The sequence below is a fragment of the Sinohyriopsis cumingii genome, chromosome 10 (assembly GCF_028554795.1).
Source record: "Sinohyriopsis cumingii isolate HCF-2022 chromosome 10, ASM2855479v2, whole genome shotgun sequence".
In the NCBI taxonomy this organism is placed as follows: domain Eukaryota; kingdom Metazoa; phylum Mollusca; class Bivalvia; order Unionida; family Unionidae; genus Sinohyriopsis; species Sinohyriopsis cumingii.
In genome coordinates, this window is record NC_142970.1 from 121899772 (window position 1) to 121919289 (window position 19518).

A 19518-nucleotide genomic window follows, 5' to 3' on the forward strand; every position below is an offset into this window, starting at 1 on the left:
TGAATTGTATCTACAGAGAAATACTGTACGATACACATCATTGTTGTCCTCCTGTAACAGTACTCAAGCAATCCCTACATGAATTGTATCTACAGAGAATATAAATGATTTAGTGAAATCTGGAGCTGAAAGAAATCGTGCACTTTGGGTATGCCCCTTAACTTATCAAATTCATCGTGACATTAGTCCGACCATAGAAGCTTGATTTTCTTATTTAACAAGCTGGTAAGGGGTTCAGCTATTACCATCAACAAAGTTTCAGATAATATCCAGCCATGCCCAAATATTGCATATGCATTATTGTTCCCTAAATATATTGGACCTAATCTTGTCCTCTCACCTTACCTTTGGTCAATACTGACCATTTTTCAAGTACATATGTTGTAAATGTATGTCCTCTCACCTCTCACCAGGTCAATACTGACCACTCTCCAAGTTCATATATTGTACTTAATCATGTGTCCTTAATTTTCACCAGGTCAATACTGACCAAACTCCAAATTCAAATTATGTACCTAATCATGTCGCTTGACCATCGTTAGCTCAATACCGATCACTAAGTACGTAAATATTTTCACTAAATGAACTTCTTGTGTGTGTGTGTGTGTGTGTGTGTGTGAGAGAGAGAGAGAGAGAGAGAGATAGAAGACAAAGGAAGTAGGGGTGGCGAGTCTACAGTAGTACCTACATTGACAAAACAACAAGGCTCATGATATTTTTAATAATGGAATACATTATACAAGGATAATTAAAGTTATGAGTACATGTCTTCATTAAATGTGTATCAATAATAATGTGAGTACAAAAGTATACCATTTATACACTTAACAATACCGCTCCGGTGGCCTAGTGGTTAGAGTGTCAGCCTCGGAAGCGGGAGGTCGTGGGTTGTCTCCATCAGGGTCATACCAGAGATCTAAAAAAATGGTACTAACAGCAGCTTTGCTTGGTGCTCAGCATTAGGAGGTTAGTGTTAGGACTGGTTGTCCTGGTGTCAGGATAATGTGACTGGATGGGATATCATGCATTATGTCTGGGGCATGATGCCCCAGTGCTAGACATCACTATAAACTGTCACACTGCAGACATAGTAGCGATGACTGAAAAATTGTTAAAGCTAAGTTAAAAATCCAAATCACAAAGACACCCACACCCACACATTTAACAATATTTTATTTCAGCTTGCTTAAAATTATCAATTAAATACTGTTCAGTACTCTTACACCATACCAAAGCACATGGTAGCATATATACTGTTCAATAATCTTACACCATACCAACTCACATGGTGTGTGTGTGTGTGTGTGTGTGATTTGGATTTTTAACGTAGCTTTAACAACTTTTCAGTCATATCGCTACGATGTCTGTAGTGTGGCAGTTTATACTGATCTCTAGCACTGGGACATAATGTTGCAGACAAGTAGCATAGTGTCTCACCCAGTCACGTTATCCTGACACCAGCCTGACCAGTCATAGCACTCACCAAGTCTTTCGTATGACTCGGCTGGAGATCTAACCCACGACATACCGCATCCGAGGAAGACGCTCTAACCACTAGGTCACTGGAGCGGTCAAGTCACATGGTAGCAAAGATATTGTTCAATACTCGTACACCATACTAATTCACATGGTAGCAAAGATACTGTTCAATAATATTACGCTATAAACACTGACACGATCTTGCTCAACGCTTTCACACGAAACAAACTAACAGATTAGTAAAAATAAAGTTAAGTGCTTTTACACCATACAATCTGAAACAGTGGCCCCTAATGTTTAATGCAAATTCACTCAGTAAAAGTTATTCAATACCTTTGCACAATGCACACTCACACAGCTGTGAAAATACTCTTCATTCCTCTTACACCATACCAACTCACGTGGTATTAAAAGTATTTCATCTACATAAACATGCTAGGACGGTGCCCAGTACATCCTAGGACCACTGCATGGCATGAAAAATAAACCACATGCTTTGTAAGAACCACTAAGGTTTAGAAACACTATAGGTTAGAAAAAAACACGCTAGGAACACTACCTGCTAGGAACACTACATGCTAGGAACACTACATCCCTGTATGCATGCAATATAACTAATGTGATACTGAGGCACTCTTTTGATTAAAACAAATCAGATTCTGGCCCCTTCCCATTCATGTTTGCATTCGTTTCAGGCTCTAACCACCCCCGTCTACGTGAAATTAGACCCCTTCCCATTCATGTTTGCATTCATTTCAGGCTTTAACCATCCCCGTCTCCATGAAATTAGACCCCTTCTCATTCATTTTCATGCGTTAACCGTGCCCGTCTCCATTAATTTCGACCCCATCCCAGTTATGTTTGCATTCAGGCTTTAACCATCCCCGTCTCTCTGAATGTAAACCCTTTCCCATTCATGTTTGCATTCATTTTCAGGCTTTAACCACCCCCGTCTTTATAAATTTCGACCCCTTCCCATTCGTGTTTGCATTCATTTTCAGACTTTAACCACTCCAGTATTCATGAATTTAAACCCTTTCCAATTCATGTTTGCATTCTTTTTCAGATTTTAACCAGTCTAGTCTCCATAAATTCCGACCCCTTCCCATGCATATTTACATTTAATTTCAGACTTTTACTATCTTTGTTTTCCTGGATTCTTGAACCCTTGCCATGCATGCTTACATTCAATTTCAGATATCAACCATCCCTATATCTCAGGATTTGAAAGCCTCCACATGCAAATTTATTTAATTTCAGATTTTTAAAATCTCTGTCTTACAGGACTCTGATAACCATTAGCACAGCCCTAACTGGAGTTGCAACCCAGATAGCTTGCTGGTCATATGGTACAGTTGATTAATGCATTATATAGCATAACTGCCCTAACTGAAGTTGTACCCCAGATAGCTTCCAGGTCATACGGTGCAAATGCCCTAATTGAAGCTACACCCCATATAGCTTCCAGGTCATACAGTACAGTTGATTAATACATTATATAGCATAGCTGCCCTAATTGAAGTTGCATCCCACATAGCTTCCAGGTCATACGGTGCAACTGCCCTAATTGAAGCTACACCCCTGATAGCTTCCACGTCATACAGTTCAGTTGATTAATACATTACATAGCATAGCTGCCCTAATTGAAGCTGCATCTCAGACAGCTTCCAGGTCATACAGTACAGTTGATTGATGCATTATATAGCATAGCTGCCCTAATTAAAGCTGCATCCCAAATAGCTTCCAGGTCATACAGTGCAAATGATAATGCATTATAAAGCATAGCTGCCCTAATTGAAGCTGCATCCCAGATAGCTTCCAGGTCATACAGTGCAAATGATAATGCATTATATTGCATAGCTGCCCTAATTGAAGCTGCATCCCAAATTGATTCCAGGTCATAGAGTACAGTTGATTAATGCATTATATAGCATTGCTGCCCTAATGCAAGCTGCATCCCAGATAGCTTCCAGGTCATACAGTACAGTTGATTAATGCATTTTATAGCATTGCTGCCCTAATTGAAGCTACACCCCAGATAGCTTCCACGTCATACAGTTCAGTTGATTAATTACATAGCACTGCTGTCCTAATTGAAGCAGCATCCCATATAGCTTCCAGGTCATACAGTGCAAATGATAATGCATTATATAGCATTTACTCAATATTACCAAATTGGATTAAATTACTGGTATAAAACAAAACGCTATTTTCCCACATTCGCATGCATTATGTACAAGTGTTCTATTACATCCTAAATCATTATTCAAATTTATTGCAGTAATCACATGTTGTATTACATCCTAAATAATTATTCAATCTTACAGCAGTAATCACATGTTGTATTACATCCTAAATAATTATTCAATCTTACAGCAGTAATCACATGTTGTATTACATCCTAAATCATTATTCAATCTTACTGCAGTAATCACATGTTGTATTACATCCTAAATCATTATTCAATCTTACTGCAGTAATCACATCTTGTATTACATCCTAAATCATTATTCAATCTTACTGCAGTAATCACGTTTTATTACATCCTAAATGTTTATTCAATTTATTGCCGTAATCACATGTTGTATTACATCCTAAATGTTTATTCAATTTATGCAGTAATCACATTTTCTATTACATCCCAAATCATTACTCAATTTATTGCAATAATCACATTTTATATTACATCCTAAATGTTTATTCACTTTATTGTAGTAATCACATGTTGTATTACATCCTAAATGTTTATTCAATTTATTGCAGTAATCACATGTTGTATTACATCCTAAATGTTTATTCAATTTACTAGAGTAATCACATGTATTACATCCTAAATCAGTATTCAATCTTACTGCAGTAATCACATGTTGTATTATATCCTAAATCATTATTCAATCTTACTGCAGCTATCACATGTTGTATTACATCCTAAAGGTTTATTCAATTTATTGCAGTAATCACATGTTTTATTACACCTTAAATGTTATTACATCCCAAATCATTATTCAATTTATTGCAATAATCACATTTTTTATTACATCCTAAATGTTTATTCACTTTATTGCAGTAATGACATGTTGTATTACATCCTAAATGTTTATTCAATCTTATTGCAGTAATCACATGTTGTATTACACCCTAAATGTTTATTCAATTTATTGCAGTAATCACATGTTGTATTAAATCCTAAATGTTTATTCAATTTACTACAGTAATCACATTTTGTAGGACATCCTAAATCATTATTCAATCTTACTGCAGTAATCACATTTTGTATTACATCCTAAATGTTTATTCAATTTGTTGCAGTAATCACATGTTGTATTACATTCTAAATGTTTATTCAATTTATTGCAGTAATCACATGATGTATTACATCCTAAATGTTTATTCAATTTATTGCAGTAATCACATATTGTATTACATCCTATGCAAGTGTTCTATCTAATCTAATCTAATCTAGAAGTATTGCAGACAAGAATTTAATGTCATCCAATGAATGGGAAAATATATAGATATGCAGATTGTTGATATTTTGAAACAAATGTCAAATATACACAGATCAGTTATGGATACCTAGATCAATGAGAGAAAGGTCAAACTCATTTATATAAATGTTCTTTAATACATTACTTTAATTCGTAGCACTCATTTATATAAATGTTCTTTAATACATTACTTTAATTTGTAGGATTGTTAATTTCTGGGGGTTTTATGCAGTCCTCTATTTCCTATCGTTGTCAATGTTGGGCTTTTCATAGCACCAGTACCATACATACTTAATTTATATGATTTCCCTTTTATGTTGGCCATGTCCTCGGTTATGCTTAATACACAAGTTTCTTTTCTTCTTGTTGGCCATGTTCTTTATTTACAAGTTTTTCATCTCCATATTGGCCATGACCTGAATTGACAAGTTTTCTATTCCATGTTGGTTATGTCCTTTACTGACAGGTTTTTCTCATCAAAATTGTCCAGGTCATCAATTTATGTCTTCTCCTACATGCTAGCAATGTCATTAATTTACAGGTTATTCTCATCAAAATTGACCAGGTCATTCATTTACGTTTTTGCCTACATATTAGCATCGTCCTTAATTTACAATATTTTTCCTGTTGGCCATATCCTGATCATACATGTTTCTTCCATGCTGACCATGTCATTAATTTAAAAGGTTTCTCCTCCATGCTGACCATGTCCTTAATTTACAAGTTTTCCCGCATATTGGCCATATCCTTATCTTAAAAGTTTTCTATTCCATGTTGGTCATGTCCTTTACTGACAGGTTTTTCTCATCAAAATTGCCCAGGTCATTAATTTATGTCTTCTCCTACATGCTAGCAATGTCATTAATTTACAAGTTATTCTCATGTTGGCCATATCTTTACCATACACGTTTCTACCATGCTGATTAAGTCATTCATTTAAAAGTTTTCTCTTCCATGTTGATCATGTCCTTAATTTAGAATCTATTTTTTTAAAACGCTAAAAAATTAATGATAATTATTCAAACTTCCTGGTACTATCAGTCATTGTCCACGATACAACTAGTGCTCTATTAAAAGTCCTGGCACTATCAGACACTGTCAACCATAAAACTAGTTTTCTATCAAAAGTCCTGGTATTATCAGTCATTGTCCACGATAAAACTAGTCCTCTATCAAAAGTCCTGGTACTCTCAGTCATTGTTCACGATAAAACTAGTGCTCTATCAAAGGTCCTGGTACTATCAATCATTGTCCACGATAAAACTAGTGCTCCATTAAAAGTCCATGATAAAGCTAGTGTTCTGTCAAATGTCCTAGTACTATTAGTCATTGTCCATGATAAGACAAGTGCTATATCAAAAGTCCTGGTATTATCAGTCATTGTCCACGAGAAAACTAGTGCTCTATTAAAAGTCCTGGTATTATCAGTCATTGACCATGTTAAAACTAGTGCTCTATCAAAAGTCCTGATACAATCAGTCATTGACCAAGTGAAAACTAGTGCTCTATCAAAAGTCCTGATACAGTCATTGTCCACATTAAAGCTAGTGTTCTGTCAAAAGTCCTGGTACTATGTGCGATTTTCATCAATAAAACTAGTGCTCTGTAAAAAGTCCTGGTACTATCAGTCATTGTCCACGATAAATCTAGTGCTATATCAAAACTCCTGGCACTATCAGTCATTGTTCACGATAAAACTAGTGCTCTATCAAAGGTCCTGGTACTATCAGTCATTGTCCACGATAAAACTAGTGCTCTATTAAAAGTCCTGGTATTACCAGTCATAGTCCACGACAAAACTAGTGCCCTATCAAAACCCCTGGCACTATCAGTCATTGTCCACAATAAAACTAGTGCTCTATCAAAAATCCTGGTACAATCAGTCATTGACCACGTTAAAACTAATGCTCTATCAAAAGTTCTGATACAATCAGTCATTGACCACGTTAAAACTAGTGCTCTATCAAAAGTCCTGATACAATCAGTCATTGTCCACGTTAAAGCTAGTGTTCTGTCAAAAGTCCTGGTACTATGTGCGATTTTCAACAATAAAACTAGTGCTCTATCAAAAGTCCTGGCACTATCAGTCATTGTCCATGATAAAACTAGTGCTATATCAAAAGTCCTGGTACTATCAGTCATAGTCCATGACAAAACTAGTGCCCTATCAAAACCCCTGGCACTATCAGTCATTGTCCACGATAAAACTAGTGCTCTATCAAAATTCCTGGCACTATTTGTGATTTTCAACAATAAAACTAGTGCTATATTAGAATTCCATGTACTAATATTTGTCTTGATCGTTGACTTTATTCACTATCAGCGAATAGAGGTGTCAATTGTTTTGGCCTTTCTATAAGACAAATGGGACTTAAAACCACCACCTGTATTATAATTGGTACATGAATTAAGTAGGTATACTAAAATAAGGGAGCAATGTATGTGGACTAACGTTAGAAAGTTGATGACAGTCTGCTACATGTTTGCTGTTTTCGATTTCAGTCTTGTATACACATACTTACATCTTTTAACTTTGGTTGTATTGAATGGACTTAGTCTTAGACAGATTGTCCTCCAGATATCATATATAATACTTATTTCATAGAAATAGATGGATTTCCTACCTGTTTTAGTGTTTATTAGTTACTTTATAATTTTAGACGGATTTCCCAAACCATTTCAGATGTATATTAGTTACTTTATAGTTTTTGATGGATTTCCCAAACCATTTTAGATGTTTATTAGTTACTTTATAGTTCAAAATGGAATTTCCTACCCATTTTAGATGTATACTAGTTACTTTATAGTTTTAGATGGAATTTCCTACCACCTTAGATGTATATTAGTTACTTTATAGTTTTAGATGGAATTTCCAATCACCTTAGATGTATATTAGTTACTTTATAGTTTTAGATGGATTCTCCTACCCATTTTAAATGTTTACTAGTTACTTTATAGTTCCAAATGGAATTTCCTACCCATTTTAGATGCATATTAGTTACTTAAGTTTTAGTTGGATTTCCTAACTAATCTGTTTTGTAGTATATATATATATATATATATATATATATATATATATATATATATATATATATATTCAAAATTCTGTGAAGATAAATCAATGTACACAGATTCTACTTTAAATTTATATCATTAACATATAGATGTGTAATCTCTAGCAAATACAGGATTGAATTGTATACGTGTATTGGCATGCAATTACATATTTATCATGGATAAGAATTTTTAATGTACATAGAAAAGACATTGCATACACAATTAGTGTTCATTCATGATATATATATATATATATATATATATATATATATATATATATATATATATATATATATATATATATATATGTGGATGTATATCGCATAAACTCTGTATAATCTCTCCAGTGAACTAACCTGTATAATTATCTAAAGGCAAATAAATGAAATAGAAAATACAGTTAAAATTATCCTCTATTTCATGGAATATTTCACTTTCTTCCTGATTGTAGCTTTTATCAAAACACATTATACAGTCTGCTCAAATATTGCTGATAATAACAGTATTTAGTTTTAACATTGACCACTGATATTAGTTGTAACAACAGAATTTATTTGTAATATTGGCCACTGATATTGGGAGTAATAACAGTATTTAGTTTTAATATTGACCACTGATATTAGGAGTAATAGCAGTGTTTATTTGGAATATAGGGCACTGGCCCATTACACCTATGCATACATCATGCAGTACAAAAGGACGTTATAGTGCATAACAAAAGAACATGATATTTATACATAGTAATATACATGAAAATAATAATTATTGCTTTTTCAGATATAGGTGAGATATAAGTATGCACAGTAACCAAACAAACGGATTTAAGGGTAACTCTAAAACGTAGGTGAGATATAAGTATATACTGCACAGTAATCAAACAAACGGTTTTAAGGGTAAAACGCGTGTGGAACAAGATTTGTGATATTGATCTAAAGTCTTATGGAGTTGTTGATAAAACAGTTTATATAATCTTTAAGGCTTTTATAGTAAACATTGCTAAATTAGTCGTCAGAATTTTACTAATATCAATGTGTATAAAGGACCTAAAAAATTTAAAGTTGGGTTTTTATATACAAAGGTGTGTATTTTCTTTGTATTTCTCCATATAGCGGACAAGCAGTAATAAAATGGAACTTTTTTTTAATGTTAACATTAAAAATTTCACAATCTTTCCTAATAGCAGATACTTTAGTATCTTCCCATATTATCACTGATAGGCAAGTTCCCCGCTCTAAGCATAGTGATTATATAGCAAAGATCATTATCTCCCAACCATTCTAAATAATTTTGACATGTAAATTCTACGCCCAATGACCTAGAGAAGCAGTCTTTCCATCGACTTAATCTCATCCTGCAGTTTTTGCCTAAAAATTTCTTCACATCTCTGCATGAATAATCTAAGAAATATATTTGCATCATTTACACCCTGAGTACACCAAGTATTGCCAAATCCAAATGTAAATAGAAGCATTTTTAACATAGGGGCCATCCATTTAGTACGCACGCAAAAATCTGGCAAAGCTTGACCCCTCCCCCCTCCCAGTACACATGCAATTTCTTTTAAGATCCCGCCACCAGCATACGTATGCTTGACACCCCCCCCGAATTCTATACAACAGCCTGTATTTAATCCAGGCAGAAACCATATGGGATTAATAATATATTAACGTGTTTAATAAAACAGAAGTACACCGACATTGAATGTCTCGCGGCATCAATGAAATAAACTGTATAATTTTAAACAGTTTGTCTAGTATCAGCTAAAACTCAAATGCCGACTGAACCCAGTCGAACATGATACATATTAGACAATTTATTATCGCGGTTTCACACTCCCCGTTTCCTATGCATATGTACATTATCAATAGACCGTCCATACGCAAGCGTTTGCATCTGGGTTAACCCCTCCTCCATGCATACATACTAAATGGACGGCCCCTTAGCCCAATAATCACAATTTTCCTCCATCTTAACTGTAAATTGAAGAATTGTTTAGGCAATTTTAGAATTCTTACCTAATATTTCAATATAAGTTTATACCTTATACACTGCATACTAATTATTCCTAATTCATTATATACGAATGCATTTGGAGCAGACTTAGATATACCAAAGATATATTTACAAAATGACAAATAAGCTTTTTCAATATCATTGGCATTATAAAAACCCCCAACCTCAGCGCCATAATTAAGTAAGGGAGCTAAACCCCCAAACCTCAGCGCCATAATTAAGTAGGGGAGCTAAACTCCCAAACATCAGCACCATAATTAAGTAGGGGAGCTAAACCCCAAACCTCAGCGCCATAATTAAGTAGGGAAGCTAAACCCCAAACCTCAGCGCCATAATTAAGTAGGGGAACTAAACCCCCAAACCTCAGCGCCATAATTAAGTAGGGGAGCTAAACTCCCAAACCTCAGCGCCATAATTAAGTAGGGGAGCTAAACCCCAAACCTCAGCGCCATAATTAAGTAGGGGAGCTAAACCCCCAAACCTCAGCGCCATAATTAAGTATGGGGAGCTAAACCCCAAAACCTCAGCGCCATAATTAAGTAGGGGAGCTATCATATGTCAAACAGACGAAGTAATCCAGTTACGGGTAATCTGCCAAATTTTGAAAGACTTCATTTCAATATATGCACAGCCTTCAGCACCTGCAAGGATAGAGTTTTCTGGGACATATGCCAAGAGTTTTTGAAGAAAATATGCATCATTAATACTTATAGTATGATTCAATCTTTACCTTTGTATGGCCATAGTACTACGTGTTGTAACGTCTGAGATAGCCATCTCTGCAAAATACAACCAATCTTGATTTTTCCATATTCACCTTTAATTTCCACATTCGGCAATATGTATGCAACCTATTGAGCATATTTTACAACTGGTGAGCAGTATCAGCAAAGACAATTAAATCGTAAACATACAACTGTGAAAATAGTTCTAAGGTTTTTACAGACGCTACCGTTTCCTTCAGCTAAAAAGAGTTTTAAATCATTAACAAATGAAGAAATGAGTAAAGGCGACAAAACACAACCTTGGCACATGCCAAGGGGCAAACCAAACACATCAGTAATAAGACTGCTGGACTTAGCACATGCTTTTACATCAATATAAATTGCCTTAATAATTCTTAACATTTTTCCACTAATATCTTCACTAACTAGCTTTTGGTACAGTAAACGTATCTCTATCCTCTCAAAGACTTTTTCATAGTCAATAAATACAGTATAGAATCTACCGCTAAGTTTTCTTAAATATTTACCAATTAATTTATAAAATATAAATATGTTATCTGCTGTGGAGCACCCCACTCAAAATCCTGCTTGCTCTTACCCAGTAATTCGTTTTCCTCCATCCATTCATTTATTATATTATTTAAAATTAAGCCATTCATAATAATGATAATAATAATAATAATAATAATGACGACTTTGTATAGTGCCTAATGTTTAGAAGCTCTAAGCGCATTACAACATTAGACAACACCAATAAGAAAAAGAAAAAATTATATATAATATGACTACATGAACATACACCATGAAATTAGAAATAGAAAAAAAAAAAAAAACATGCCGAGAATATTTAAAGGAGGAAACATTATAAGGTCTTTAAGTTTGTTCTTGCAGTCAAAATAAGTGAGTTTTAAGTGCACTATTGAATGTGATCACTGTGTCTTTGTGTCTAAGTTCATTGGGCAATTCATTTCATGATGCTGGGCCTTGGTATGCAACAAAACGCTGTCCATGTGACTTCGTTTTCATAGTGAGACTAATAAGCATACGATTGTAAGTATCTTGCTGGTGTGTACACATGGGTGAGGTCAGATAGGTATGTTAGACTAGAGTCCAACAGTGAAACGTAGCACAGAGAACAAATTGTGTGGATCGAATGGATAGCCAGTGTAGGATACAGAGCAGCGGGGAGGTGTGCTCTGACCATGGTACTCTAAGTATGATCTGAGCAGCTGTGTTTTGAACCTTTTGAAGTTTCTGGAGCAGATACTGAGATGAACCATACTGAGTTGAGTTACAATAGTCCAGTCTTGAAAGTACTAATGAACACACAAGTGTTTTAGTGGCATCAACTGAAACATATATATATTATAGAGTAATTAAGCAAATTTGTTTTCAACACTATTATAATTACATATCACCAATGATTAGTAATTGCTTTAGCAGTATTCCAGGGGCTCTAACTCTTTTTGGGGCCACAGGTGGTGGAGTGGTCTAAAGTGTTTGCCTTTACTGATCAATGCCATCTCACCTCTGTTCCCATGGGTCTGACACTTGGGCTTGGCCAATGTGTATATGTGAGAAATCTTACCAGTTGTTTCCTGATTCTTGGTGGTTCTTGATAGGGTTTTTCAGGTTCTTCCTCTATGAACTATACTGGCTGCCATATTTAGCCCATCAAAGACTACAAAATGCATAAAACACCAAACGACGACTTTGTAGCTTGTAGCACAAATTCCTAAACACTGTTGTATTCATGGTCATGTAATTTAATGTGTGCATTATTAGCCTTTACGTTCACACCCATAATAAATAAATTAAAGTTGTAAAGAACTAAATTTCTTACCAAGCTGTTGAATTATGCACATTTTTATGTAGATTAGGTAGGAGATCATTTAAAAACATTTCCTGATGGGCCATTCTTAGTACAGAATGTTAAATTTGTATCCATTTATACAATATTTCCTGATGGGCCATTCTTAGTACACAATGCTAAATTTGTATCCAATAATAACCAACATCATTTTAAAATATTTTCAGATGGGCCATTCTTAGTACACAATGCCAAATTTGTATCCAATAATAACCAACATCATTTAAAAATATTTTCAGATGGGCCATTCTTAGTACACAATGTCAAATTTGTATCCATTTATAACCAACATCATTTTAAAACATTTATGATGGGTCACCTGTTGTAGAAAATGCCAAATTTGTATCCAATTATAAGTCTATTTTGTACAATATTTCACTTGTGTCAACTTTAAATTGCTGTGTAAAATGTAAATTTCCTGTCAATTGCAGATTTTTATATGAATTTCTTCTTTCCTTCATGACACATATTGTCACATGCAGCCAAACATGGTCTACATTGGTATTGGTATTTGAGCCAAACATGGTCTACATTGGTATTGGTATTGCAGCCAAACATGGTCTACATTGGAATTGGTACTGCAGCCAAACATGGTCTACATTGGTATTGGTATTGCAGACGAACATGGTCTACATTGGTATTGGTACTGCAGCCAAACATGGTCTACATTGGTAGTGGTACTGCAGCCAAACATGGTCTACATTGGTATTGGTATTGCAGCCAAACATGGTCTACATTAGTATTCGTATTGCAGCCAAACATGGTCTACATTGGTATTGTTATTGAAGCCAAACATGGTCTACATTGGTATTGGTATTGAAGCCAAACATGCTCTACATTGGTATTGGTATTGCAGCCAAACATGGTCTACATTGGTATTGGTATTGCAGCCAAACATGGTCTACATTGGTATTGAGCTAAAGACCCATTCAAGATTACACTCGAGGATGACACCAGTGAAAGAACTCCATCAATTATAGTTGAACTTCATCACACCCTGGACATAAACAAAAAAGATTTCTCATCTGTCTACATCATACACCTTAGAGGGGACCAGACTGTAATTTCACTTTCAAAAAAGTCAAGATTGCAGATATCTATAACACATTTAGCAATGCAATGCCCAACAAAACCTACATATATAAGCGCTGATGTCAGCATTATTCCAAAAACAAGGGAAAACTCAAGCCAATTTGCATTTTCGTTTGTTTGAGAGCAAGCACTTCGATCAAGACTAAATATGCACAGTTAGGGAACGAGTATATAATGTATGTGGGGTCTGTGAGAACTTCATTCCATCCTATCCTGCTATTAAATACACACAATAAGAAACACAGTAGTGGATCATGTATGCGGGTCTGTGAGAATGTAATGCCATCCTGTTATTAGATGTGCACGGTTGGGGAAGGAGTGGATTATGCATGCAAGAGCAGTCATCCTGTTATTAAATACACATGGTTAGGGAAGGAGTGGATTATGTATGCAAGGCCTGTCATCTTGTTATTAAATACACATGGTTAGGGAAGGAGTGGATAATGTGTGCACGCCCTGTGAGAACTTCATATCATCTTGTTATTAAATACACACGGTTAGGGAAGGAGTGGATAATGTATGCACGGCCTGTGAGAACTTCATGCCATCTTGTTATTAAGTACACACAATAAGAAAAACAGTATTGATAATAAATGCGGGTCTGTGAGAATGTAATGCCATCCTGTTATTAAATACACACGGTTAGGGAAGGAGTGGATTATGCATGCAAGGCCCGTCATCCTGTTATTAAATACACACGATTAGGGAAGGATTATGTATGCAAGGCCTGTGAGTACTTCATATCATCATATTAAATACACACGGTTAGGGAAGGAGTGGATAATGCATGCAAGGCCTGTCATCCTGTTATTAAATACACATGGTTAGGGAAGGAGTGGATTATTATGCAAGGCATGTCATATTCTTATTAAATACACATGGTTAGGGAAGGAGTGGATAATGTATGCACGTCCTGTGAGTACTTCATGTCATCTTGTTATTAACTACACAAAGTTAGGAAAGGAATGGATAATGTACGCAGGGCCTTGACAACTTCACGCCACCTTGTTATCAAATACACACAATAAGGAAAACAGGAGTGGATATGTATGCATGTCTATGAGAACTTCATGCCATCTTGTTGGGACTGAACTTTTTTAGAGTACGTACCTACCCCAAACTTGTATTGCCAATGATCAACGAATTTGCTAAGATAAAGCTCTTTTGCTCTGCCGTTCACCATTGATTTGATATGCCAATGACTATTAATGTGCCATTGACTAGTGATGTGCCAATGACTATTGATGTGATGTGTCAATGACTATTGATGTGCCAATGTGTGTTGATGTGCCAGTGGCTATTGATGTGCCATTGACCACTGATATGCCAATGACTATTGATGTGAAAAGACTACTGATGTGCCAATGACAGTTGATGTGCCAATGACTATTGATGTGCCAATGACTGTTGATATGCCAATGACTGTTGATGTGCCAATCAATATTGATGTGCCAATGACTATTGATGTGCCTGAGATACTTTAGTGAAAAACAGAGTATGCAGCTGGGAAGCTATTGGAAAGTTTTAGACTCATTTATCGTAAAATGCTCAAGTGTTACGGTCATAAATTCTTAAAAACGTCCATGATGGTCTTCAGGGGTTAGCCAAGTGCAGATAGAGAGAGAGCAAAAATGCATATTGTGCTGTGAAATCTTGAGAACTAAAGAGAAACAGAAACTTATGAGTTGGTCGCATTGAGAAGCCAGCGCAGAGTATTGTATTTACAGCTGATAATTTGTGATGCAATTTTTATTGTCATGATCCAAACATTTATAATTATGATTTATACCTAATGCACCGAATCCATTCGAAACATGTATAATTATGATTTATAGCTAATGCACCGAATCCATTCCAAACATGTATGATTATGATTTATAGCTAATGCACCGAATCCATTCCAAACACGTTTTTACATGCTTTATAGCTAAAAAGACTGAATGCACTCAATTGTTCCAAAAGTCAGTAGAAAAACAGTGTTTTGGTTACAGTCACATAAAATGTCATACTATGAAGACTGACACAGTTTTAAAATGTATCACGCTGTTCTTTCTGTTGAATTTCATGGATGAAGACTGACACAGTCTTAAAAGTTATCACGCTGTTCTTTCTGTTGAATTTCATGGATGAAGACTGACACAGTCTTAAAAGGTATCATGCTGTTCTTTCTGTTGAATTTCATGTATGAAGACTGATACGGTCTTAAAAGGTATTATGCTGTTCTTTCTGTTGAATTTCATGTACGAAGACCGACACAGTCTTAAAAGGTATCATGCTGTTCTTTCTGATGAATTTCATGTATGAAGACTGCTACGATCTTAAATGGTATCACGATGTTCATTTTGCTGAATTTCATGTAGGAAGACTGACACGGTCCTAAAAGGTATCACACTGTTCTTTCTGTTTAATTTCATGTATGAAGACTAATATGGTCTTAAATTTATCATTTCTGTTTAATTTCATGGATGAAGACAGACATGGTCTTAAAAGGTATCACGATGTTATTTTTGTTTAATTTCATGTACGAAGACTGACACGGTCCTAAAAGGTATCACACTGTTCTTTCTGTTTAATTTCATGTATGAAGACTGACACGGTCTTAAAAGGTATCACACTGTTCTTTTTGTTGAATTTCATATATGAAGACTGACACGGTCTTGAAAGGTATCACGATTTTACTTTGCTTGAATTCCATGTATGAAGACTGACACAGTCTTAAATGGTATCACGATGTTATTTTTGTCGAATTTCATGTATGAAGAATGACACGGTCTTAAACAGTATCAGGATGTTCTGTTTGTTGAATTTCATGTATGAAGACTGACAGAGTCTTAAACGTTATGACGATGTTCTTTCTCTTGAATTCCATGGATACTTATAACTCACACTAAGTTCCTTACATTGAATTTCATGTACATGTACAACTGTGACACACTGAAAGGACGTTCCTTCTATTTCAGATCATGTATATTTATTACATTTATTGCATTGTTTATTAAGGTCAAGTTCCTATATATTTACTAAATTTATTGCATTGTTTATTAATGTCAAGGTCCTATATATTTGTATTGATTGCTTAATTTCCTGGAACAGTTTATTTGATTTAAGTATGTGTGTTTAATTCTCAGTCTTCTGAGAATTCTCTTTCAACTACTTTATGCACAATTCTGTTTGGAGTCATTTTACTGAAATTCCTATTTCAGACATTGATAGGAAGCTGTGTCTGTGACTCATTTAACTGAGATTGTTGTTTCAATGTAATGATTAAGATTAAATTTTGATGAGGTACTTGTTACTGCTTTGTACTTGTTACTGCTTATGACTCATTGTTTTCAGATTGTCCCTTTTAATGAAGGACATCTGTTTATGATTATCCTTTTCCAATAGTTCATTCAATGGAAGAATATGTATGTTTATGATTCCCTGACTTCCCATTCTTCTGATGGGCACATCTGTTTATAATCCATTATTTTCGGATAGTTCTAATTGTCAGGTATGTTACGACTTGTTATTTGCACTGTGCATACAGAAGGACATCCATGTTTATAACTCACTTGCAAAAGATTGATCTTTTGACTCTAGAGCTTGGAGTCTTGATGTCACATTCCGTAACTCATCCTTAAGTGCTTTTTGTACCTCATCCTTAACTTTTTTCTCTATCTCATCTTGAACTGTTTCTATCATGTCAAGGCATACTTTGAGAATATCAAGGTAGGATCCAGCAGGGATTGCTGACATCTTAGTGTGCTGAATTTCCTGTAATATCTTAGCCTCAAATGCAGTGTCCCCACACTGCTGGCTGAGAGTTATCAGTGTTGAGCTGATGTCATTCCAGTGGGTTTGGAAGTCACTGGCATTAATATGGCATGACTTAGCATGAGCAAACAATTTGTTTCTGTCATCCCGCAGTTTTTGGATCAAATCTTTTTCTTGCTTGCTCAGGGATGGCACAATATTATTAAAGAGGGCAGACAGCAGGGTGATATCATAGTCATCCAGGTTGGTAGCACTGCCATTTGGTGGGAACATTATGGCCATAAGGGACTTGTTGAACACTTTTGTAAGTTTGTTGAAAGTATTACTGTATTTGGCAAGATATTGGTCCAAAGTGCAGGTGGATGTGACTGTGTGGTGCCTTAAAAGTTGTCTCAGGACCCTGGCTCCAATATCAACCAAAAGATATGTGATGCGCATGAACCTGTCAGTGTTGCCTGTAGGTTGGGGTGGCATGGGGCTAACAGAAGCTGAAAGACAAAAATAATGGTACAAATGATTTCAGTACATAGAAGCACATTCTGAAATGTAATATTTGTTCATATTATGTATGAATGGTATGAATGCTATCAATAACGTACATATATAATGAATTTCTACTCAACGTACTCAATATTATATATTGTACATGAAATTAGTAACATTTTGTGCATCACATTATCAAATCTTAAATTTTGCTGACATAGGGAACAACCAATTTTAAGGGATGCAGTGACCAACTCTGAAAGTTTTATTGAAACATACCTCTAATCAAATAGCATTCCAGGTAGATACAAGATAACCTCCTTGAAACATACCTTCAATCAAATAGCATTCCAGGTAGATACAAGATAATCTCATATGGCCGGATCATGCTCATTTACAAACGCCTTTGAGGTCCGGATGATATGTGCAATATATTAGTGTATTATTTTGATGTAGAAAGATGCATCATTTTAAGTTGTCCTTTCATATATATATATATATATATATATATATATACAAATACCAAGATACAGTGGAATCTGATAATGTGACATAGGGCAACATGATATGATATGGGGCAAAGAGATATGAAAATGCCTTCTTATCAAATAAACTGACCATAAACAAGATGTGATTCATTTTTCCTTTTAAGTTAAACTGATGTGATCTAAAGACAACACAATATGATACGGCTTTCTATATCACATTATCTGATGTGGAATAGGGCAATGAGATAGGATAACGGCTGGTCTGAATGCTACACTAGGCATGCCATACATGTGGATCCTTTGCTAGCAATATATATTAGTGATGGAATGCATCTTTATCAGTAATAAATTCTCATTTCAAAAGTAAGTTACTGTGGCTTATATTTCATGCTTCACAGACTGGTTGAACTGTGCATTTTATGTTTATTTCTCAAGCTCAACTCTTGCTAGAATTTTGAAACTATATTATTATCACATTTATACCACAAGAGAATTCAAGTGTGAAACATACTTACCATTTTACTGGCTTAGGTTAAAACGTTTGGTCAGGAACTAAATGTATATCACATTGTAAGGGCATGGTATAAACAGGAAACCATACAATCAAATAATTAGATGACTTTATATTTACCAGAGTTTTAAAAATACATGTTAAGGATATAATTTAATCATAGCCTGTGAAGTGTGAACTATAGGTCACAGTGAACTATTTTGCGATGAGGGTTTAGTACTGGTACTCATTAACAAGGTCACAAAGCTCAATGCAGCAACTTAATCCAAAATGTTCAACTAATGTACATGTTCATGTCAATTTGAACCCCTCAGACCCTCCCTTGGAGGTATTATGAAACCCACTCTAAGCTATTGCCTATGACCTAGATAGAAAGAATCGATGACATTTAATGAGGATATATATGTATGTACTTTGTCTGTGTGTGCCAATGTATTATTTTGATCAAATACGTCTACTTCGAAGAGGTGATCTTAAAACTTCTACTATAAAACTACTTATGCTTTCACTTTGGGGAACCAAATAAAGTAAAAGAATGGAAAGGTAGAGTAAGACA

General features: G+C 35.0%; 1 protein-coding gene and 1 long non-coding RNA gene across 3 annotated transcripts in view; both read right to left on the reverse strand.

The window, feature by feature from the left end:
- Positions 1-705: 705 nt before the first annotated feature.
- LOC149791125 (uncharacterized) overlaps positions 706-19518 on the reverse strand; it is a 422332-nt gene continuing 403519 nt past the window's right edge. Inside the window, exon 2 of the long non-coding RNA XR_016423931.1 lies at positions 706-2038. This is a non-coding gene — a long non-coding RNA (uncharacterized LOC149791125). The remainder of the gene's footprint in view (positions 2039-19518) is intronic.
- Positions 706-19518, reverse strand: part of LOC149791124 (uncharacterized) — a 97115-nt gene continuing 78302 nt past the window's right edge. For both annotated transcript variants that reach the window (XM_089973045.1, XM_089973046.1), the window contains exon 11: positions 706-17968. In XM_089973045.1, the coding sequence (XP_089829171.1) occupies positions 17268-17968 (701 nt within the window). In that variant the 3' untranslated portion in view covers positions 706-17267. The remainder of the gene's footprint in view (positions 17969-19518) is intronic.